Genomic DNA, 26,486 nt, shown 5'->3' with positions numbered 1-26,486 from the left:
AGAAAACTTGATGAATTGAAACATCTTAGTAGTTAAAGGAAAAGAAATTAATAAAGATTCCGTAAGTAGTTGTGAGCGAAAATGGAGAAGGTCTGTAATGGTTTATAAATATATCGAAAAATAATAAAAATTTACCAGAGAGGGTTTAACAAAAAAAAAGTCCCGTATTGATATATTGTAAAAAAAAAAGTTAAAGAGTAAAACGCTGTATGTGAGAGTGTGTTTGAAAAAGGTAGAACCTCCTACTAAACCTAAATATAAATAATAACCGATAGTGAACAAGTACCGTGAGGGAAAGGTGAAATAGCATCCTAAAAAGAGGAATGTTGAAAAGAATTGAAATTTTTTACTTATAAGCCGTTGGGGTATATAAAATATATGACAGCGTACCTTTTGCATAATGGGTCAGTGAGTTAATTTATGTAGCGAATATAAATTTGAAAAAAATGTATATGTAGTGAAAGCGAAACTACTTAAAGGTAGTAAAATAGTTATATGAATTAGACCCGAAACCAAGTGATCTAACCATGGGCAGGTTGATATTAAGTTAGAGGACCGTACCCTTATCTGTTGCAAAAGATTGGGATGATCTGTGGTTAGGAGTGAAAAGCTAAGCGAACTTGGAGATAGCTGGTTTTCTACGAAATCTATGTAAGTAGAGTATTTTCTTTTTCTTTAAAAGGGTAAGGCACTTAGTAATCTAGGGGATCGTCTTTTCAGGCTTCTTCAAAATTATTAAAACCTAGAATATTTTAAATGAAATAAGAAGGTTAAACAGTCTACGGGTTCAAGATTCGTCGGACAAAAAGGAAAAAGCCTAGATTATAAACTAAAATCTTTAAATTCTAGCCTAGTGCATAAGATCGTATATAAATAAAAAAAATTAGGAAGTTGGCTTAGAGGCAGCCATCTTTTAAAGAAAGCGTAACAGCTCACTAATAAAGAAAATTTAATATAGGTCGACAATGTATAGAGACTATTCAGCTTGAGATTGAAGTTATAAAAAATAAATAAAAATTTATTTTGGTAGTAGAATGTTCTGTATATTTGTAAAGAAAAATTGTGAAGTTTTTTGTTAATATCAGAAGTAAGTATGCTGACATGAGTAGCAAAAATAATGTATTAAGTTTTAAAATAATTAATTATTTTGAAAGTTTAAATTTAACCATTATCACCGTAAGATCAAGGTTTTCTTAGCAAGGTTAAACCACTAAGAGTTAGTCGGCCCCTAAGAATAAGGTAGTTCTGAGTTTGATGGGTAATATGTTTAATATTAATATACTAAATTAAAGTGATTATATAAAATAATAGGATGATTTTTATTAGATTAAATTTTGTATTATTTTGTGTATATAAAAAAGCTTAATTAAAAAACCGTACTAAAAACCAACACAGGTGATCAGGCAGAGTATGCTAAGGTGTAAAGAGAACAATATTAAAGGAACTCGGCAAAATGACTTTGTAACTTCGGGAGAAAAAGTATCTTAAAGTTTAGAAATTAATTAGAAAACTTTGGTTATTTAATGTAATTATTGGATTTTAAGTTGTAACAGAAATGGGGGGGGCGACTGTTTATCAAAAACACAGGATTATGCTAAATTTTTAAAATGATGTATATGATCTGACTCCTGTCCGGTGCCGTGTGGTGATTATTTTGTAGTTCATCGCTATAGATATAAGCTTCCGGTAAACGACGGCCTTAACCTTGAGGGTCTGAAAGTAGCGAAATACCTCGGCAATTAATTGTTGTCGTGCATGAAAGGAGTAACGACCTCCCTACTGTCTCTAATATTGACTTGGCGAAATTGAAATCTCTGTGAAGATTCAGAGTACTTTTAGTGGGACGGAAAGACCCCGTGCAGCTTTACTACAATCAAATATTGTTTATTTATATCAAATACGCAGGATAGATATGAGCTTATTATGCCTCAATTTCTTTTGGAATTGATTGCGTTAGGCTTCCTTGAAATAGTATCTTTTTTTATGAATAGACTAACTAATTATATTTCTTTTTAGGACATGGTTTGGTAGGTAGTTTGACTGGGGCGGTCGCCCCCTAAAGAGTAACGGGGGCGTACAAAGGTATACTTTATATTAAAATAATATTTGATATATTAGCATAACAGCATAAGTATGCTTGACTGTTTTTATTTACTTATAAAACAGGAACGTAAGTTGGTTGTAGTGATCCGATAGTTCTGTGAGGGAGGGCTATCGCTAAACGGATAAAAGTTACGCCGGGGATAACAGGCTAATGGTTCTTGAGAGTCCTTATCGACAGGACCGATTGGCACCTCGATGTCGGCTCATCACCTCCTGGTAAAGTAGGTAATACCAAAGGTTCGACTGTTCGTCGATTAAAGTGATACGTGAGCTGGGTTCAGAACGTCGTGAGACAGTTTGGTCCCTATCTACTAAAAGTTTAAAGAATTGAATTATATCTTCCTTAGTACGCAAGGACTGGGTTGTCTTTAAATTTATTAATTTAAAGTAAACAATATTTAATAAAAGAGTATATCTATGGTGGTTCGGTTATCATGCTTTTGGTACAGTCGAGTAGCTAAATATACTAAATATAATAACTGATTAATTTAAGTTAGAGTGTTTTTAAATAAATTTATTCTTTCATCCTAGTAATAGATTATTACTTAGATAGTTTTTTTGTGTAAGTATTGTAAAATATTTAGCTAATTTTAACTAAACAGGGTTTAGTCATATGATTTTTTATTTATCTTTTTTGCAGGTTTATCGAAACATGATTTTCGAAAAATTTTTATGAATTGTAAATTTTAACTGTATTAAAAATTTATAGTATGTAATTAAATGTTTTGGGTTTACCAATATAATAAACAATTTTTTATATTAGTAAAAAGTATTGTTTTAAATGTAAGTGGATGTATATGACGTTGTATAATTATAAGTGAAGAGTCAAAAAAGTGTAAAAAAAAAAGTAGAATTAAATGATTTAAAGTCTTTAAATTTGAAAAAAGTGGAGGTAGTAAAAAAGAATAAGTGAAAGTAAATTTAGTAGTGAAAAATGCATTTAGGAATAAATAAATGGAATAAAATAGTGAATTATTTTTGTTTGATATTAGGATTAATTTTATGTTTTAATTTTTTGGTAAGTTTTTTGGATTATAGTTTTTTTTTTAGTAATGTTATGGTAAATTATGTCGATGGTTTAAATATAGGTTACATATTAAGTATAGATAACATATCAATCATATTTTTATTATTAACTAGTTTTTTATTAATAACTTGTTTATTATTAAATTGGTTTTTAATATATAAAGAAAATTTATTTTATGTAGTATTAATATTAATTTGAATAATATTGATAAATATATTTATGGTAAATGATTTATTATTATTTTTTTTTTTTTTTGAATCGATAGTGATACCCATGTTTATTTTAATAGGTCTATGGGGTGGTAGAAAAAGGCGTATAAAGGCAGCATATATGTTGTTGATGTATACGTTATTTGGTTCTATTTTCTCCTTATTTACCTTTTTGTATTTATATTTTTGTGTTGGAAGTACTAATTTTATTTTTTTAAATGGTATAAATATATTCTTATTAAATCAAAATGTATTATTTTTTTTTTGTTTTTTTGGTTTTTCAGTGAAGATACCTATAGTACCTTTACATTTATGGTTACCTGAGGCTCATGTAGAGGCGCCAACAATGGGTTCAATATTATTAGCAGGTATTTTATTAAAATTAAGTTTCTATGCTTTTTTACGTTTAATTTTTTTTTTTTTAGATGGTTGATTTATAATAGTTTTATTTACTATATTTTTAATTGGTTTTTATTTACCATCATTAGCAGCCATGGTTCAATTGGATATAAAAAAAATTATAGCGTATTCTTCTGTATCACATATGAATTTTGGTATGTTTGGTTTATTTTCAAAAAATTTTATTGGTTTATTGGGTAGTTTTTTTTTAATGGTAGCACATGCTATTGTAGCTAGTGCTTTGTTTTTAGCAATAGGTATATTATATGAACGTTATAAAACAAGAGTTGTTTTTTATTATAGTGCACTTTTTTTTTTGATGCCATTATGATGTGTTAGTTTTTTTGTTTTTATATTAGCAAATTTTGGGTTGCCTTGTACTATAAATTTTGTAGGTGAATTTATAATACTTTTATCTATTTTAAATGTAAATATTTTAGTTATAATTTTTTTATTTATAGGGTTATTATTAACTTTAGGTTATTCATTATTTTTATATAATAGAATGGCTCACGGGGGTATAAATGCTATGTTTATTCGTTATTACAATGATATTTCAAGGCGTGAATTTGTATTATTGATAAATTTTGTTATTTTTACAATATTATTTGGTATTTTCCCACAATTACTAATAAAATATTTTTTTTTAGTTAATTATTTTTTATTTTGTTTAGTATAGTGTTTGCTTCTTATGTAATGATTTTAAAATATTCTTTTATTTGTTTAATATTAGTTTTAATTTTGTTTTTTTTATCTTTTTTATTAACACCTCGTTTATATGATGAGGAAAAAATATCTATATATGAATGTGGTTTTAGCCCTTATGGTGATTCAAGAACCCGTTTTGAAGTAAAGTTTTATCTTGTTGCTATTTTGTTCATTATTTTTGATTTAGAACTTACTTTCTTATTTCCTTGAATAATAATTTTTTTTGATTTACAATTTTTTAGTATTTTTATTATGTTTTTTTTTTTAATTATACTTTTCATTGGATTTGTTTACGAATTAACAACTGGTTCTTTAGATTGAAATGTTAGTTAAGCACATAAAAAAAAATTTAAATATAATTTTTTTAAATATTAACTTTATAAATTTTATTAATTACTTTATTATTTCCGATTTTTATATACACATTTATTTAAAAAATCGTTTTAATATTACTTCTTTTTTTAAATTTTTAAAGTTCAGTTCTTTATTTAATATGCATCTTTTAATGGATATAAAATGTGAAGATATTTGTTTTTTTTCTAATATTTATCGTTATAAAATGACTTATGTTTTTTTAAGTATTTATTATAATACTCGTTTTTTTGTTACTATTTTCTTAAAAGAGCATGAAAATATTGATAGTATTTCTTCTATTTTTAGTTCCGCTGAGTATTTAGAACGTGAAGTCTGAGATGAATTTGGTGTTAATTTTAAGTTAGTTAATAAAAAAATAAATAGACGTTTACTTACTGATTACGGTTTTAAAGGCCATCCTTTAAAAAAAAATTATCCGTTAACTGGGTTTTACGAGTGTGTTTATTTTTTTGAAAAATCAAGGATAAAAAATATTCCTATAAATTTGTTACAAGAGTATAGGAAATTTAGTTTTCGTACTTATATATTATAATTTTTTTATGCATAATATAAATTTTAGTTTTTTTATATTAGTGTTTATTTTATTTCTAATTATTTTTGTTTAGAATTATATATATTTGTTTGTAATTTTTGTAAAATCAGTGCATAATGGGAACTTAAGGTTTAGTAGTTGTTTTTCACGCATGTTCGCGCGTTGGTTTTTGTCAACAAATCATAAGGATATAGGAACATTATATCTATTATTTAGTATATTTGCAGGAATAATCGGAACATGATTTTCGTTAATGATAAGAATGGGATTAGAATATCCCCATTTGCAATATTTAAATTATGTTTATTCTATTTTTTTTTATTTGAATAAATTAAATTTATTATTTAAAATAATATATTTAATAAATGTTATTGATTAAGAAAAAAAAAAAAGTGTTATTTTGATTTGGAACTGCTGTTTTTTTTTTAGTATTAATTTCGTTTTTTACGAATAATTTCTATTTATTAATTTGAAGGATAGGACTGTTTATTGGTACATTAGCAGTATTTATTGGAATAAAACTATATTATTATTTTGCATTATTACCAATATTTGAAGAAAATCTAAAAGAATTTTTTAAAAAAAATTATAAAATAAATAAAGTCAGTTTGTTTATATTAAAATGAACAAATTTAATTTATATTTATAATGATATTTTAATAATAATAACAAAATTAATTTCTAATATAAGATATTTTATTTTTAGATACGGTCTTGATAAAAATATTTTATGGAAATTTTTTGAAAATTTTGTATATATAATTTTTTTTATAATAATACTTAATTACATTAAAACTTTAGTATTAAAATTAAAATTGAGTAAAAAGCTTTTTATAACAAAAAATCTTATTGATTTTATAGAATCGAGATTTATTTTTTGATTTATTTTTACTTTTTTATTTTTATTTTTTGGAAAAATTTTTTTTATAAAATGAATTGTATTCTTATATTTATATTATATATTTTTAAGGAGTTGTGAATATAGTGGAAAAGAATTATATGGGTATTCATATAATAATTATTTAATGGATTATAATTCGGAAGATTATAAGTTATCAATTCAGAATAAATATATGAAAAAAAAAAAAAACATATATGATGAATTAATAGAAACAAATTATATATTTAAGAATTGTAATTATGAAGATGATTATGAAATAGGAAAAATAAAATGATATGCAACAAAAAAGCAAATAGATAATTATAAAAGTAAAGAATTAAGAATGAATGATATGGATTTATATAATGATCAGGCAGAATTATATTTCAAGGAATATGGTAATGATATATATTATTGTATAGTAAGTAAAATATTGCATTTATTAAAATATAATATATTATATATAATAAGAATAGAACAGGAGTTGTTATTAGAAGAGACGCGAGTTAAAAAAAAAAAAAAGAAAAACTAATAAAAAAAAAAAAAGAATATGAAAAGTTATTATGAGAATTAAAATTTTTTTTTGAGGTATTAAAAAAAAATGAAATAGATTTTTATATAATAAATTTAGATTATTTATTAGATAATTTTGATACATTGGGTGGTTTTACTACATTAGATACTTATTATGATTTTAATAAAATAAAAAAATATTTTTTGTTTGAAATAAGAAAAATAAAAAAAATGAAATATGATAATAAGATAATTAGAGAACAATTAAAAAAAGTATATGAAAATTATTATAGAAAATTAAGATCAATAAATAAAGAAGAAAACAATTGAGAATATAATGGTTGTAGTAATAGTTTATTATCTTATAATATAACAGATAATAGTTCCAGTTTAAAGATAGCTACTAATTTACTTAATAAGTTAAATCAAAATTTAATTACTAAAGATGAGTTTGATAAATTATTTGTTAAAGATACAGAAGACGAGTATTTAGAAAAAATTTACATACACCACAGTACTCGTTTACTTGATTCTCAAATTAATAATATGTCAATAGTTCATCCAAAGTTTAATAGTTTTTTTTTGCTTAATAAAAAGTTAACGTATGATGAACAAGTTATAAAAGATTTAATCTTTGAATCGTATATTTATACTTATTTGGGTTATTATATGGATTTCTATAAGTTACATCTTTATGTGCAATTATTTTATTTTGTTTTTAGTTTGAAACCAATAATAATTTTTGGATTATATTTAGGTGAAATAAATATTTGATTGTTAAGATTGAATTTGGTATTAAATATAATAGTGTTAATAAATATAGTTACTTTAACAATAATAGTTACGTTAGATTTCTGGACATATATATCATTGATCTTTATAAAAAGATTGGGTTATATAGAAGATGATAAAAGTCTTTGGATAAGGTTACACTATTTAAAAGATATAACATGGGGTAACTTTTGATATTTGCCAATAACATTTATAATATTCATATGTTTTTGAATTGTTTATTTATAAATTTTTTTATTTAGGTTTATTTTATTAATATAATAGTGTATTTTTTTTTTTAGTGCATAATGGGAACTTAAGGTTTAGTAGTTGTTTTTCACGCATGTTCGCGCGTTGGTTTTTGTCAACAAATCATAAGGATATAGGAACATTATATCTATTATTTAGTATATTTGCAGGAATAATCGGAACATGATTTTCGTTAATGATAAGAATGGGATTAGAATATCCCCATTTGCAATATTTAAATGGTAATTGACCGCAATATAATGTAGTAATAACAGGATACGCATTTATTTTGATATATATATATTTTACTGTATTTTTTTTAATATTTATTAGTTTTATTTTTTATTTTTTATTTGTTTTAAAAAAAAGAAAAATAAGTTGTAAATTAAAATGTATTTTTAAAAATAATAATATACAGAAAATCCAAAAAAGGAAATATTATAGTTATAATAATAATTCTAAGAAAAAAAAATATATATCATTAAAAAAAAATTATATACAAAAACGATATAATTGAGTTTTTGCATTTTTTAGCCGTCAAAAAAGTGTATCTAGTAATAAAACGTTAAAAAATTTAGAAAATAAGCGTAATTTTTCAAAAACTGATAATTATCAATTTGATTGAAATAAAATATTAAAAAGTTATTCTACTGATATAAAATCTTTTTTTAAATCTGGTTATACAAAAGGACTTCCTAAACAAAAAAATGACGAACACCTTCTACAAAAAAAGGGTGGACAACATCCTGGTATATATACAGAGGATGGTATATTAAGTATGACGCATACAAATAGTAGTTTTGTTAAAATCCACTGTAATAGCAGTTCATATACTTGTCCAAATACACCGCTTTTAAATTTAATTGTTGGCAAAGAACATTTAAATGATGAAAATATAAAAAAAATACAAATGTACTTTGCATCTTTAAAGCAATTAAAAAAAGAAAAAAATGCTTTATTTTTAAAAAAAAATAAAGACATCGTGGACTATGATAAGTTTACTATTTTAGAAAATCTTATTCAGAGTATAGAAAATGGTATGCTTTTGAATTTGTATAAAAGTGTAGTAATCACGCCTGAATTTATATTTAATTTAAATAAAGTAGGTTTAAGTTTTGACGTTACCGAAGCTATTGCTTGTGATATAGTTTATGCTTTTGCTGCAGTTAGTGTAACAATAATACCACATAATTTAACGAAAGGTGAATATTCAAAAATGTATTTAACTTATTTAAATATAAAAAATCAAAGAGATTATTATATATTATCTAATAAATATAATATACCTGTTAAAAAGTTTATTTTATCTTTAGAAGATTTAAATAAAATTACAGTAAATAACATAAAATTAAAAGATTTGAAGTATCGCCAATATGTTTACCCTGATGGTTTTTTAGAAAAGTATAAGTGAAGTGGTTATTCTAATTCTTTAAAATATTATAAAAAAGATTATCTTTACACTTGTAAAGAAGAGCATTTATCTGATTTCGATTTAAAAGATTGGTCCAATGTCATTGATTAAGAGAAAAAAAAAAGTGTTATTTTGATTTGGAACTGCTGTTTTTTTTTTAGTATTAATTTTGTTTTTTACAAATAAATTTGGTTTATTAATTTGAAGAATAGGATTGTTTATTGGTACATTAGCAATATTTATTATAATAAAACTATATTATTATTTTGCATTATTACCAATATTTGAAGAAAATTTAAAAGAATTTTTTAAAAAAAATTATAAAATAAATAAAGTCAGTCTGTTTATATTAAAATGAACAAATTTAATTTATATTTATAATGATATTTTAATAATAATAACAAAATTAATTTCTAATATAAGATATTTTATTTTTAGATACGGCCTTGATAAAAATATTTTATGGAAATTTTTTGAAAATTTTGTATATATAATTTTTTTTATAATAATACTTAATTACATTAAAACTTTAGTATTAAAATTAAAATTGAGTAAAAAGCTTTTTATAACAAAAAATCTTATTGATTTTATAGAATCGAGATTTATTTTTTGATTTATTTTTACTTTTTTATTTTTATTTTTTGGAAAAATTTTTTTTATAAAATGAATTGTATTCTTATATTTATATTATATATTTTTAAGGAGTTGTAAATATAGTGGAAAAGAATTATATGGGTATTCATATAATAATTATTTAATGGATTATAATTCGGAAGATTATAAGTTATCAATTCAGAATAAATATATGAAAAAAAAAAAAAACATATATGATGAATTAATAGAAACAGATTATATATTTAAGAATTGTAATTATGAAGATGATTATGAAATAGGAAAAATAAAATGATATGCAACAAAAAAGCAAATAGATAATTATAAAAGTAAAGAATTAAGAATGAATGATATGGATTTATATAATGATCAGGCAGAATTATATTTCAAGGAATATGGTAATGATATATATTATTGTATAGTAAGTAAAATATTGCATTTATTAAAATATAATATATTATATATAATAAGAATAGAACAGGAGTTGTTATTAGAAGAGACGCGAGTTAAAAAAAAAAAAAAAGAAAAACTAATAAAAAAAAAAAAAGAATATGAAAAGTTATTATGAGAATTAAAATTTTTTTTTGAGGTATTAAAAAAAAATGAAATAGATTTTTATATAATAAATTTAGATTATGTTTGTGATCAATTTGCAGACGAGATGCCAGGTGATTGCTATTTTGGTTTTGAAGAAGTTACTATTTATTTTTTGTTTGAAATAAGAAAAATAAAAAAAATGAAATATGATAATAAGATAATTAGAGAACAATTAAAAAAAGTATATGAAAATTATTATAGAAAATTAAGATCAATAAATAAAGAAGAAAACAATTGAGAATATAATGTTTATAGTAATAGTTTTTTAGATTATTGTTTAAAAAATAATAGTTTTCGTTTTTATTTAACTATTAATAAAGTAAAAAGCTTAATTACTGATGAAGAACTGGATAAATTGCTTTTTAATAAAGAAAAAATTGTATATTTAAATAAAAAAGTTATATATTATATTAATAGTATATTAAATGTTGAATTTAATAATATATCAATTGCTAGACCGGAAGTTTGTACATATGGTATTCCTTTGGTAAAGTTAACGTACCATGAAGATATAATAAAGGATTTTTTTTTTAGTTCAAGTATATTTAAATATTTAGGTTATTATATAGATTTTTATAAGTTACACCTTTATGTGCAATTATTTTATTTTGTTTTTAGTTTGAAACCAATAATAATTTTTGGATTATATTTAGATGAAATAAATATTTGATTGTTAAGATTGAATTTGGTATTAAATACAATAGTGTTAATGAATATAGTGATTTTTATGATAATATTTATATTAGAATTATATTTATATATATCATTAGTATTAAAAAAAAAATCTAATTATAGACAAAGTAAAAAAAGTTTTAGAATGTTGTTAGTTTCTATGAAAAAAAATATATTGGAAGAATATTGGTATATACCAATAATATTCATATGTTTTTGAATTATAATATAATGGTTAAGAAAAAAGAAAAATTTATTAGAACAAAAATACATTCAAATATTGGGACAATAGGCCATGTAGACCATGGCAAAACAACTTTAACTGCAGCGATAACTTATGCTTTGTCTTTAAAAGGTTTAGGAGATTTTAAAGATTATGAAGCAATAGATAAAAGCCCTGAGGAGCGTAGACGTAGAATAACTATAAATACGACACATGTCGAATATGAAACAAATAAGAGACATTACAGTCATATAGATTGTCCAGGGCATCAAGATTACATTAAAAATATGATTAAAATAACATCAAATAAAAATTATAAGTTAAAAAAGAGAAATACTTATAATAAAGTAATAAAGCGTGGTATAAAAATTTGAAATTCAGTTATAAGTGGTAATCGTCATTATTCAGGTGGTGGAAATGGTGGTGGAAAAAAGCCACCACATTCTAACAATGCTTTCAAGGAAAATACAGGACATTATACAGAGGAAGTGTCGATTGATTTGGATATATTAAAGATGATTAATCGTAATTATATGAAAAACAAGTTATCAAATCAGAATAATAGTAAAGGTTATGATAATAATATGAATATATTAGATAAGTCATTAAATCATAAGCATTTGATTACAAGTACAGGGACACATAATATTACAAAAAATGTATGATATAGCAAGATAAAATCTGCAGATGGGAATTTAAATAATTTAGATTTAGATTCTTATATATTTTTGAACGCAATTAGAGGTGTGGAAGGTTTAAATTTAGATCAAGTAATAATGTTGCAAAGGGAGTTAGCAGCGTGGGTAAATTATATTTATTCTCTTAATCGTGCTATAAAAAATAAAAAAAACTGATATAATAAGATAGAGAATTGTAATGATGATAAGAAATTACAATTATATAGAGAAGAATATATAATTGTATCTAACCAGGAAGAATTATTAAGTTCAAATTTTAATAATGTTTTATCTGAAGTAATATCTAAGATAAAGTCTTTAGAATATATGACACCAGAATTTGTTAAAATACTGAAAGAGCAAGGTTTAGATGTTAATTTTGATTCTGCGAAAGATATAGTAGAAAGTGGATTAAGATTTAGTATAGTAGTAAGGGAAGACGCATTAGATGGAGGTACTTATCGTCATAAATTATTTAGTGGTGGCTTTAAAGAGTATCCAAATTATAGTTTTGTAAAGGATAGAATTAGTAGTTATAGAGAAAGCGATAATATTAGTATTGTAGATTTAAATAAGATTACAGTAGATCGTTTGAATATAAGTAATAACCCAATTATAATACCAGTACGTACAAATATAGACTTACTAAAAGAGATAACGGATAGAGCAGTTTATAAGGATTTTGTAGGTTTTTATAGGTGTGCATTTGTGCCCAGTTTTGAATCGATAGATTTAATTAGTAATATTAATAAAATAAGTGATTAAGAAAAAAAAAAAAGTGTTATTTTGATTTGGAACTGCTGTTTTTTTTTTAGTATTAATTTCATTTTTTACAAATAAATTTGGTTTATTAATTTGAAGGATAGGATTGTTTATTGGTACATTAGCAGTATTTATTGGAATAAAACTATATTATTATTTTGCATTATTACCAATATTTGAAGAAAATCTAAAAGAATTTTTTAAAAAAAATTATAAAGTAAATAAGGTCAGTCTGTTTATATTAAAATGAACAAATTTAATTTATATTTATAATGACATATTATTTTTAATTGCAAAGTTGATGTCAAAATTGCGTTATTTTATGTATAAGTACAATTATTTTGAAACGAAAGCATGGCAGTGAATAGATATACATGTTTATATATTTTTTTTTATTTTATTAAAAAATTTTGTAGAAATATTAGTAATAACGTTAAAAAAAAGTAAAAAAAAATTTATAGAAAAAAAAATAAATATTTTCGTAAGATCAAGATTAATAGTATGGTTAATTTTAACGTTTTTTTTTTTAATTTTTGGATATTTTTATTTTTTTAAATGAATTATATTTTTATTTATGTATTATATATTGTTAGAAAGTATTGCATATTCAATTGAAGAGTTAGATGAATTTGACTTTAAAATTGGTACAACTAGGTCAATGCGATTGCTTAAGGAAAGATTTATATCGAAATATGAAAAAAGGTTTGTATACGATGAGTTAATAGAAACAGATTATATATTTAAGAATTGTGTTTTTTATGAAGATAAAAATTTATTAAAAAGAAATATAGTAGCGAGTAAACAACAAGTGGATGTGCTTAAGAATAAAGATTTAAGTATGCAAACGGAAAATATATATAGAGATCAACCAGAATTATATTTTAAGGAACATGGTAAAGAATTATATTTTTTTTTAATAAGTAAAATATTAAAGTTATTAAAAACGAATATATTGTATATAATGCGTATAGAGCATGAGTTAGGGTTAGATGTAGATAATGTATGGGGAACTCGTGAAATTCCAAAAGAGTTGTTAGAAAAAAAGAAAAAAGAATATGAAAATTTAGTTTTAGAATTAAAGTATTTTTTATCAATAATAAAAAATTTAGAATTAGATTTATAAGATATTAATTGCGAGTTTTGTTTATGAAATTGAAACCTAACGGGTTTTCTCTTTTTAACACAATAGAGGTTGATCTATTGTTTTCAGTTAGACAAAATAAATGTATTTTTATATGATAATAAGATTTGAAGCGGAAAAATTAAATAAATTTTATATATATTATATAAATAAATTAAAGGAAATAAATTCAGAAGAAAGTGAGGTGAAAGTACAATCCGAGTAGTAGAATACTTGTAAGTTATTATCCAAATGATGAATCTTTAGAAGATAAAGATACTCCTTCTGAAACAGGGTTTATTATATGTCCATGATTTACATTGTTTGATTTAACGGACATGGATTTTTATGAAAAAAAATTTAATAGTGTATTAAAAAATGATATTGGTTTTTTTTGTGAAGACTTTTTCTTATTCTAGCTATATTTATAATTTATCAAAAAAAAAATAGAGCGTTTGGAAGATGAAGAGTTACTTATTAAAAAAATTCATTGATAATTTTCATATAAACAAGTATTTAGTAAATTATATACATTTGTTTATGTTTCAAAAATTTTGGTATTGTTTTTATTTTATGTTTATAGTAAAACCGGGAATTATATTTGGATTTTGATTAAGTGTAGGAAAAATAAGTAAGTTACTATTAGGGTTAAATCTAATTTTAGACAGTGTAATAATAATAAATATCAGTATATATATTTTAATATGATTGTTAGAAATAATAGTATTTATATGAACAATAAAAAAATGTGTGCCATGAAAAGAGTATAAAAATATAAAATATATATATAATTTAACAATAGGAAAGTATGGGGGTATGCCAATAATACTATTAATAATTATAATATGTTTTTGGATTATAATTAAATTATAATTTGATTATAATTTATGTTTCTTTTTTAGTATGCATGAGTTATAATTTTTTTTTTTATTTGTACAGGTTTTAATCTATTTTATATATATTTATTTGTAATTTTTGTAAAAATCAGTGCATAATGGGAACTCAAGATTTAGTGGTGAGTTTTCACGCATGTTCGCGCGTTGGTTTTTGTCAACAAATCATAAGGATATAGGAACATTATATCTATTATTTAGTATATTTGCAGGAATAATTGGAACATGATTTTCAATAATGATAAGAACTGAATTAGCATATCCAGGTATACAATATTTTAATGGTGATTGACAGCAATATAATGTAGTAATAACAGGACATGCATTTATCATGATATTTTTTTATGGTAATGCCTGCATTAATAGGAGGATTCGGTAATTGATTGGCACCTATCATGATAGGTGCACCTGATATGGCATTTCCTAGATTAAATAATTTGAGTTTTTGATTATTAGTGCCTGCTTTTTTTTTATTGTTATTTGGTGCTTTAAAGTTTGGGTGTTGGAACAGGTTGAACAGTATATCCACCATTATCCATACTTGAAGAAAAAGGTGTAGATTTTGCAATATTTAGTATACATTTAGCAGGAGTGTCTTCTTTATTAGGTGCTATTAATTTTATAACAACAATTATAAACATGCGTCATGTTGGTTTAAATTTCCATATAGTACCTTTATTTGTATGAGCTGTTTTTAGTAACAGCTTTCTTATTATTATTAACATTACCTGTACTTGCAGGTGCTGTAACAATGTTGTTAACAGATCGTAATTTTAATACAACATTTTTTAATCCTGCAGGTGGGGGTGATCCTATATTATATCAACATCTTTTCTGATTTTTTGGTCATCCTGAAGTTTACCAGCATTTGGTATAATTAGTCATACACTATCTGATTATTCAGGTAGATCAGTTTTTGGTCCAATAGGTATGATTTATGCAATGTGTAGTATAGGTATTTTAGGTTTTTTTGTTTGAGCTCATCATATGTATACAGTAGGTATGGATTTAGATACAAGAGCTTATTTTACTGTTGCAACAATGATAATTGCAATACCAACTGGTATAAAAATATTTTCATGAATTGCTACAATTTATGGTGGTGTAATACAATTTACAGTACCTTTTTTATTTGCAATAGCATTTTTAGTATTATTCACTTTTGGTGGATTTACTGGTATGATTTTAGCAAATAATACTATTGATTTATTATTTCATGATACATATTTTGTTGTAGCACATTTTCATTATGTGTTGTCATTAGGTGCAGTTTTTGGAATATTTGCAGGTTTTTACCATTGATTAGGTTTTTTTACTGGTAAATTTTATGATAGAAATTTAGGTAGATTGCATTTTTGATTAACATTTGTAGGTTCAAATGTAACATTTTTGCCAATGCATTGATTAGGTATTTCAGGAATGCCAAGACGTATACCTGATTATCCGGACATGTATGCTGGGTGAAATTTTATATGTACAGTTGGTTCTTATATAAATTTAATAGGATTAGTGATTTTTTTTATTTTATTAATTTGTTTAGTTTTAGATACAACTAATATAAACTTATTAAAAGATAAATACTTAGTTTATCAAGATAATATAGGATATTTATCTTTTTTTAATAAGAAAAAATCATTATTTGTTATAAATTTATTTCAATCAGCTTATTTTACTCTATTAAATAATTCTAATGAAGTTTTTGAAAAATTAAAATTAAATTTATTTACAAAAGATTTATTATTAATTCTTGATTATTTTAAAATAAAAGACCTTTTTTTTTTACATAGTGTTTTAAAAGGTCAACCTTTGTTATTAAATATGATAACTTTTTTAACTAAAAAAAATTAATAAGTGTTAAAAGATATTTGAGACGATGAAATAATTGAAAGTTATGAATTGTACAATATTGAAACCCTATTTCAATTTATTTTTTGATTTCTTTTTTTTTATTGCTATATTTTGTTTAAGGTTCAATTTATTTTTATTGTTTGTGTAATTGTATTTATTTATGCTAGAAATAATTTTGATACTTATTCTGTTTTAAAGCAAACTAAAGAAGGATCTTTAATTTATATTGATCGTTATTTTAAATAAAAAATTAAATTATGAATTACATTTTTAATATTTATTTAGTAATAAATATAATGTTTTTTTTAATTGAATTTTTACATATTTTTAATAAGATAGTATTAGTTTTAATATTTGTTGCTTTTTTTAGTTTTTATTTTTTATTCTATTTTTTATCATTTACATTTAATACATTATATTCTAATTATATTTATACATTTTATTTTAAGTATAATAGTATTTTTTTTTTATTAAAGTATAATGTAAAATCATTATTTAATATTACAAAGTTTAATATTAATCATAATTATTTTTTATTAATTTGTAATAAATATGCTAATTATATGGAGTATTTAAATAGTAATATATTTTTATCATTATTAAAAACTAAATTTTTATTAAATGTTTTAAATTTAAAATTAGATTTAAAATATTCAATAAATTTATTTAATAATTTTAATAAATTATTTTTTAATACAAAATTTATATTTTTTTTATAAGTAATTATTATGGTAAAAAAAAGTACATTAAAATATTTATATAAATTAAGGTATGTCTTTCATTTAAAATTGATAAATTTAATTTTAGTAATAATTTATTTTTTATTTTTTAAATATTTATTTATTTTTAAAGTTATAGGTTTTAGTTTTAATAATCTTATATTTATAATAACTTTATATATCGTCTATTTTTGTGTGTTAATTATTTTAAAATTTATATTATATGTTTAGTCAATTAGATATAGATAAGAAGAAAGTGAATGTGATTTCAGGTTTCGGTTCCTTATATAGTTTAACAAAGTTTGATAATATTTTATTAGATTATTTTTTTTTACTTTATATAAAGAAATTTAATCGTTTAGATAGTTTATTAACTTTAATTGTTTATAATTTACGAAAATTAGATTTATTGTTTTTTAATACATTATTGTTTTTTAATTCATTTGTTGACTTATTGGTTTATAGTATTGATTATTATCATTATTCTTATTTATTTTTTTTTAATATAAATATCGATCGTAATGAATTGTTGAGTAATAAGTATTATAAACAAATGAGTGTAAAATTTTTAATTAAAAATTTAATAGATTTTTATAAGTCATTTTTTATTTTTTATTATTTTAATAATGATGGTTTTATTTATCAATATACCTTATTTTTTTTGGAAGAATATTTACGAGAAGATATGGATGCTTTAGATGCAATACGTTTATCTAATTGAGATAAACGTTATATTGTTTTTTTTTTTAATACAGTAGTTTTTTTAAAAGTAAAGCGTCGTAAAAATTTTTTATTTTTTTGACATAAACGTTTAACCCATTTTGGTGATCTTTTTTTTTGATTATCTCGTATAGATCGCTGGTTTAGGTTGGATCATTTTAAAAAAAAGTTAAAATATAAACCTGTTGCATCTTTCAAATTTTTTAATATAAAATTAAAAGAAAAGCAATCAATTAATAAAAGAAAAAACGTTTTAATAAAATTTTATATTTTACCTTGTTTTCGTTTTTTTTTTTTAAATAAATTTGTTACAATAAAAAATTTTAATTTTTTGGAAATATTTGGTAATATTTATTTTTTTCTTTTAACTTTTTTATTTTTGGTTAATGTGGGTAATAAATATTATAATGTTAAATCATTTTTAGATATAAAATCTTTTATTTTACTATCTAATTCACTTTTGATTAATAATTCTTTAAAAATTAATGAATATAATGTAATTAAAGTTAATATTCTTTTAAAAGGAAAAAAAAATTATAAAAAAGTTTGTTTTATGTTAAAAGAATTTATTTTTTTTAAAGAACTTATTTATTTTTTTTTTTGTAATTATTTTTATAGTAATTTTTTTTTTGGTAATAAACTTTCTAATTATAAAAAAAAAATTAGTCATAGTATAAATACTTCTTTGGCACGTTTAAGTTCTTTAAAAAAATTAAATTATTCTTTAAAAATAGTCTTTAAGTTGAATTTTAATATAAATTCTTTTTTAAAAAAAATAAGTTTATTGGTTAATAATAAATCATTTATTTATTTTTTTAAGTTAAATTTTAAAGTACTTTTTAATTATTTAAATACTGATGATAAATTATTTGTACTTTTAGTTGATTATTATTATAATATTTTTGATAATTTTGTCAAAGTAAATTTAGATAATTTAAGCTCATTATATAATCATAAATACTATTTTCGTTTTTTTAATGCGGTTTATTTTTTTTTTTCTGAATTACCTAAACCTGCTTATAAACGTTTTTTAAAATCTAATAATATAAAAATTTATGAATTTTTTCTTTTAAAAAAAAATTATTTATTTATAAATGGTTATTATTTAAAATTAAAAGGTCTTAATTTGACTTTAAATTTACCTTTATTTTTTTTTTATAGGTTATTTTTGAGATTTAATTATATTTCATTTGAAAAATCTAAATTAAGATTTAAGTCCTGTTCTGTTTTATTGGGCCAAGATGTGACTTTTATTTATAATTATTTTTTTAATATTTATTTTTCAATTTTTTCTTATTATCACTTTTTAAAAAATGATATAAATTTAAGAAAAATACATTTTATTTTAAGGAGAGTTTGTTTTTTAACTTTAAATTTGAAATTTAAGAAATCTTATAGTTATATAAATTTTAAAAATTTTTTTTTTAAAAATTTTTTTCCTTTAAAGTTAAAAAGTTTAAATTATCAAAAAATACATTCTTATAATAAAAAATATAATATTTACAATGATTTGAAAATTATTAATGGTATAAATAATTTATTTATTGATCCTAAAATGACTTTTTTGAATTTAGTTGAGATTTCACGCCGTGATGAATTGGATTTTGTTAGATCTTTAGATTTTGATTATATGAAAAATGCAGCTAATGTTTGGGATATGTTTTTTTTTAAAACTTATAAATTTAATAATTTTGCTTATTTTCAAGATGAATTTTATTGGGTTTTTATAAAAGAAATAAATTGGCGTTCTAATTATACTGAAAGGCCTGATGTAAATTTTTTTGGTTTAGACACTATATTTGAGATAAAAGTTTACTTAGAGTTATTTTTTTTTGATTATAAAAAAATGTCAGTACTTGATAATAGAACTGAAAAATTATGGTATTGTATTTTCAATTATTGTAATTTAATCAATAATCAGAAAAATTTATTTATTTTTTTTTATATAGATGTTTACTTTATTTCTAATCATTTTTGTTTAGAATCAAATATGTTAATTTTACCTAAAGAGTTTGAATTATATTTATTAAAAGTATTTAGTAATGATTTATCACAATTAAAAAAAATTTTATTATTAAATAACTTAGGTTTTTTTGATTACGGTTTTTTTTTTTAAAAAAAAATCGAAGTTTTAGTATAACTTTTTATAGTAAAATACAAGTATTTATATTTATTAAAATTTTTATAAATATTTTAAATTAAGTTTATTATAAAAGTTATAAATTTATGCGATATATTATAATATAATATAATGGCTAAGAAAAAAGAAAAAGAAAAATTTATTAGAACAAAAATACATTCAAATATTGGGACAATAGGCCATGTAGACCATGGCAAAACAACTTTAACTGCAGCGATAACTTATGCTCTGTCTTTAAAAGGTTTAGGAGATTTTAAAGATTATGAAGCAATAGATAAAAGCCCTGAGGAGCGTAGACGTAGAATAACTATAAATACGACACATGTCGAATATGAAACAAATAAGAGACATTACAGTCATATAGATTGCCCAGGGCATCAAGATTACATTAAAAATATGATTACAGGAGCAAGCCAAATGGAAGGTGCTATTTTAGTGGTATCAGCACCAGATGGTATACAAGTACAAACAAGAGAACATGTCATTTTAGCAAAAGAAATAGGTTTAGAATTTTTAGTAGTTTTTATTAATAAAATAGATCGAATGCAAGATGAAGAAATGGTTGGTTTATTAGAATTAGAAATCATAGAGTTATTAGATAAATATGGTTTTGGCCAAAAAGAAGAAGTTCCTATAATAAGTGGTTCTGCTTTAAAAGCACTTGAGGGTGATGAAGGTTATTTAGGTAGAATTATGGAATTAATGGATACAATAGATACAAAGTTACCAGAGCCTGTAAGGTTAATAAATGATACTTTTTTAATGCCTATTGAAGGTATTTTAGTTTCACAAGGTCGAGGTACAGTTGTTACAGGTAAAGTAGAAAAGGGTGTTTTAAAAGTAGGTATGGATTTAGAATTATTAGGTAAAAAGTCATATAAAACAACTTGTATGGGTATTGAAATGTTTAGAAAAGTATTAGAGGATGCACAAGCTGGTGATAATATAGGTGTTTTATTAAAAAACATACCTAATAAAGAAATAAAAAGAGGTGATGTACTAGCAGCACCCGATAGTGTTGAGAAAAAAAATAAATTTAAGGCTAGAGTTTATATATTAACAGAAGAAGAAGGTGGTCGTAAAACAGGTTTTTATAGTGGTTACAGACCACAATTTTATTTTAGAGTAACTAATGTATCCGGGTCTATAGTGCTAGGTGAAGATACACAAATGGTTTTACCTGGTGATAATGTTATCATTACAGTTGAGTTAGGTAAATCTGTTGTTTTAACTAATGGTGTTCGTTTTGTTATACGTGAAGGTAAATTAACAATAGGTGCTGGTTTAATTTTAGAGTTATTATAATTAAGTTATGTACTCTAATTTAAAAAAAAAAAATTTTTATTTAAATAGAGCTTTAAGTAAATTAACCGTTGGTTTTTCTGGTAAGTTTGGTAAAAATTTTTATGGGCGTATTACTGTTTATCATAAAAGTAGTAATTATTCTAAGCAAAATAGGATAATAGATTATAAGCGTATTTTATGTTCTGAGGGTTGTTTATTTACTTTGGAAAAAAAACCAACACATACAGGTTTTATTGGTGTTCTTTTTTTTTTTGTAGGGCTTTTTTCTTATATAATTGCACCAAATAGCATGTCTGTTGGTGACCATTATAAAGGTTTTAGTTGAACTTTTCATAAAAAAGAAAATTTTTCCAGTTTTTTGGATATAATACCTACAGGTTATTGAGTTCATCATATAGAGGCAATACCTACAGAAGGTGGTGTTTTCTCTAGAGCAGCTGGTACTGGAAGTTTTGTTTATAGTAGATGGAATAATTTTGTTTTTTTAAAATTAGGTTCTGGTAAAATTGTAAGACTTTCCAAATATTGTGTTTGTGCTTTCGGTTTTGTCTCAAATAATGTGCATAAATTAGAAAGAAAAGAAAAAGCAGGTATAAATCGTCTTTTAGGTAAACGTCCTACTGTACGTGGTGTTGCTATGAATCCTGTAGATCATCCACATGGTGGTGGTGAAGGTAAGAAATCAAAACCTGTAAAACAAAAAACACCTTGGGGTAAACGTGCTAAATTTAAAAAAACAGTTAGTAGTTTTAATAATGTCAAGATCCCTTTATAAATTACCTTTTTTAAATAGAGAAGTTATAGTTAAAAGTTTGCAAAGAAAAAATAGAAAAAATATAACTTTTTATCAAAGAAATTCTTTAGTTCCTTTTTGTTTCGTAAGAAAAGTATTAAGTATTTATCAAGGATCTTTTTTTAAGAGTTATAATTATTACCAAATCCAATTAGGTTTGTGTTTAGGTGGTTTTACTTTTACAAGGCGTAAGCCTAAGCATAAAACAAAAGTAAGCACTACTGTAAAAAAACGAGTGAAAAGTAGGAATAAAGTTAAAGTTTTAAATTTTACAAAAAAAGGTTTTTTTAGTAAATAATATGTTTATAAAATCTAAAAATTTTTTATTATTTAATAAAGTTACTTCTACAGATTTTATTAATATAGAGAATACTTTTAATTTACAAAAGTTAAATTTTATTTTTTTAAATTGAAATTTAAAATTTTTTAGGTATAGAAATTCTAAATATTATAAAAACCTAAATTTATATAATAAAGTTTTTATGGTTTATTTTTCTAATTTAAAAAAATTTTTATTTTTTTTTAATTCTAATTTAGAGTTATTTAATTCTAAGTTAAATTTTTTACATTTTTATTTAAATGGTTATTTTTTAAATTTAAATTATTTTTATTTTACAAATTTTTTATTTTTTAATAATAAATTAATTTTTTTTTTTTTTTTTTTCCATTTTAAATATTTTTTTTAGTTTAATTAGTTTTTTAATTTTTAAAGTCTTTAATAATTTAAGTATTTGTGTTTTGATAAAATAAATTATGTCACAAGTTGATTATGTCCATTTTTTTTCAAATATAGTATGATCAGGAATCTTATTAGGGATTATTTATTTAAGTATATGTGTATTTTATGTTCAAAATTTTTATAAGGTTTTAAGATTACGTAATTTTATTTTAAATAACGTTTTTTTTATTTCCAAAAGTAAATTGATTTGTTGATTATTTTTAAGCAAATTTTTTATAAAATTAAATGATAATTTTTTAAATTACTATTTTTCTTTTATATCAAGTTTACTTATTACAAGAAAAAACATTTTAAAATTAATATGTATTTAAACTTACTTCTTGGAATTTTAATAAATATCACCATTATACTCCAGTTTAGTCGTTTATTTTCAACAAAAGTAATAAAGGGTTTTGTTGTTATAAATTTTTTTGTTTTAGTTTTTTTTAGTTTTTTTTGTTTTTTTGAAGTAGGTTACTTAAATGAAATAGTTTATATTGATTTTCATAATTGAATAAATTTAGGTTCTGTAAAAATAAATTTAGGGTTGCTTTATGATTCTTTAACTTTAACGATGGTCTTAGTTGTTCTTTTTATCTCAAGTTTAGTCCATTTATATTCATTTTCTTATATGAAAAATGACCCTTATTTTGTAAGATTTATTGGTTATTTGTCATTATTTACTTTTTTTATGTTAGTTTTAGTAACAGCAAATAATTATTTACAATTATTGATTGGTTGAGAAGGTGTTGGTTTATCTTCTTATTTATTAATTTGTTTTTGATATACAAGAATTGCTGCTAATTTAGCTGCTATAAAAGCGATGTTAATTAATAGAATAGGTGATGTTTGTCTAATTATTGTTATCTGTATTTTTTTGCAAAAATTAGGTAGTGTCAGTTATGGTGTTATTAACAATAATATAGTTTATATTTTAAATAATTATATTGATGTTTTTTTTTTTGAAGTCAAATTAATTGATATTATTTGTTTATTATTATTATTAGGTGCGATGGGTAAATCTGCTCAAATAATATTACATGTTTGGTTACCTGATGCTATGGAGGGGCCTACACCTGTTTCAGCATTAATACATGCGGCTACTATGGTAACTGCTGGTATTTTTTTAGTTATACGTAGTTCTAAAATATTTGAATTTTCACCTAATATTTTATTTATTATGGTTTTTGTAGGTTCTATAACTTGTTTGGCTATGTCAATTATAGGTGCTTTTCAACAAGATATAAAAAAGATTGTAGCATATTCCACTTGTAGTCAATTAGGTTATATGTTTATAGGTTGTGGTTTATCTAGTTATACTATTAGTTTATTTCATCTATTTAACCATGCTTTTTTTAAAGCTTTATTATTTTTAAGTATGGGTGTAATTATTCATGCTTTAGGTGATGAGCAAGATTTAAGGAAAATGGGTAGTTTAATAAATTTTTTACCTTTAACTAGTTTAATGGTTTTTTTTTGGTAGTTATGCGTTATTAGGTTTACCTTTTTTAGCTGGTTTTTATTCAAAAGATATTTTATTAGAAATTGCTAATGTTCGTTTTTTTTTTGATGGTATTTTTCTTATTCTTTAGGTATCTTAGGTGCTTTTTTTACTGCATTTTATTCTACTAGATTAATGTTGCGCGTTTTTTTTAATTATAGTAATGTTTCAAAAAATAATATTTATAATATACATGAAGCTGATATTTTTATGTACGTTCCTTTAGTTTTATTGTTATTTTTTAGTTTTTTTGTAGGTTATTTTTTTTTTGATGTTTTTGTTGGTTTAGGTAGTAATTTTTTTAATAGCAGTATCTTTATTAATTTTTTAAATTATAATATTACTTTTATTGAGTTTGATATCTCAAATTTAGTAAAATTAATTCCTTTAATAGTCTCTATTTTTGGTTTTGTTTTTTATTATTTTTTTGATTTAAAATTTACATTATTATTATAATCGTTTATATAGGGTTATTTTTAAAATTATATTTAATGGTTTTTTTTTTGATAAATTATATATTGATAAAATATTGATAAAATTATTTTATATTAGTATGGAAAGTTATTATGTAAATATAGAAGTTGGTTTTCTACAAAAAATGATTTTAATTTTAATTGATAACATTATCGTAAATTTTTATAGTTATTTAAAGTTATTCATAAAAGGTGTTTTTAGTGTATATATTTTATTAGTTTTATTTTTTTTGTTTAGTATTTATTTTCTTTATGTAAACTTTTTTTTTTTTAATATAAATTTTATATTGTTTGGGATTATTTTAATTTTTTTTAGTAGTTTTTCAAAATTTAATATTTTAGTGGATCTTTTAAAATCATTTGAGTTTATTTATAATAAAAAAGATAATAGTAAATTAAATAGAAATTATAAGTTAAAAAAGAGAAATAATTATAATAAAGTACAAAAGCGTGGTATAAAAATTACAGCTTATACCAATATTTAAAGAAAATTTAAAAAATTAATAATTTATTTATTTATGCTTGAGTTACTTTTTTATATTTTTATATCAAAATTTGATCTAAGAATAAACGTTGTTTATTTATGTTAAAACTCTGGAATATAAGGTGATAAATTCTGGAAGTTAGTTAGTTCCGTTTTCTTGATTAAATTAAAAAATTTTTAGGGTGAGAACAATAAAAAGAACTACAAATATAGTTAAAAATTTATATGAAGGGTTAGGTAATTATTTATCTCCCAGTAATTTTACATATATGTGGAGTTTAGGTTCTATTGCATTATTTTGTTTAATTATACAAATAGTGTCAGGTTTGTTTTTATCAATGTTTTATAAGCCAGATATAAACATGGCATTTAGTTCTGTAGAATATATCAATAGAGAGTTATATTATGGTTGACTAGTGAGGTATATTCATATGAATGGTGCTTCAATATTTTTTTTAATTGTATATTTACATATGACAAAACATATATTATATGGATCATATAGTTATCCAAGGCAAGTATTATGGTTCAGTGGTATGTTAATATTTTTTTGTATGATGGCAACTGCATTTATGGGATATGTATTACCATGAGGGCAAATGAGTTTATGAGGAGCAACAGTAATAACAAATATATTTTCAGCAATACCAGTAATAGGTGTTGATTTTGTATATTGATTATGAGGCGGATTATCAGTAGAAAATGCAACATTAAGTAGATTTTATAGTTTGCATTTTTTATTTCCATTTGTAATATTAGGGTTATCAATAATACATTTGATATTTCTACATGAATTTGGATCAAATAATCCATTAGGAGTAATATCAAGAACAGATAATGTAAATTTTTATATAAATTTTGTAATAAAAGATTTATATTCTTGATTGTTACTATTTTTATTTTTTAGTTTTTTTGTATTTTTTCAACCAAATTATTTTGGGCATCCAGATAATTACATATTAGGTGATTTTATGGTTACACCAACACAAATAGTACCCGAATGGTATTTTTTACGTGCGCCGTTGCGCTTATTTTTATTTGCCACAGTAATC

At 21.9% G+C, this 26,486-nt stretch overlaps 2 protein-coding genes across 2 annotated transcripts in view; both read left to right on the top strand.

The window, feature by feature from the left end:
- The first annotated feature begins 81 nt into the window (after positions 1–81).
- LOC133635444 (elongation factor Tu-like) lies at positions 82–21,465 on the top strand. The gene is made up of 3 exons (XM_062028662.1): positions 82–90; positions 20,281–20,614; positions 21,323–21,465. The coding sequence occupies exons 1-3, from the start codon at positions 82–84 to the stop codon at positions 21,463–21,465; spliced, it is 486 nt and encodes a 161-aa protein (XP_061884646.1).
- A 2,149-nt stretch (positions 21,466–23,614) lies between these two features.
- Positions 23,615–26,486, top strand: part of LOC133635443 (uncharacterized) — a 5,700-nt gene continuing 2,828 nt past the window's right edge. The window contains 2 exon segments of the mRNA XM_062028661.1: positions 23,615–23,628; positions 25,616–26,448. Of these exon segments, the coding sequence (XP_061884645.1) occupies positions 23,615–23,628; positions 25,616–26,448 (847 nt within the window).

The sequence above is a fragment of the Entelurus aequoreus genome, linkage group LG19 (genome assembly GCF_033978785.1).
Source record: "Entelurus aequoreus isolate RoL-2023_Sb linkage group LG19, RoL_Eaeq_v1.1, whole genome shotgun sequence".
Taxonomy (NCBI): domain Eukaryota; kingdom Metazoa; phylum Chordata; class Actinopteri; order Syngnathiformes; family Syngnathidae; genus Entelurus; species Entelurus aequoreus.
The sequence above is the reverse complement of the archived record's forward strand: the minus strand, read 5'-3'. Positions and strand labels throughout refer to the sequence as shown.

Bases quoted from the DNA above. Each gene is read 5' to 3' on its own strand.
- LOC133635444 (XM_062028662.1), top strand. The intron at 20,615-21,322 runs GTATACAAGTAC...TGCTAGGTGAAG, and splicing joins AGTGGTATCAGCACCAGATG to ATACACAAATGGTTTTACCT.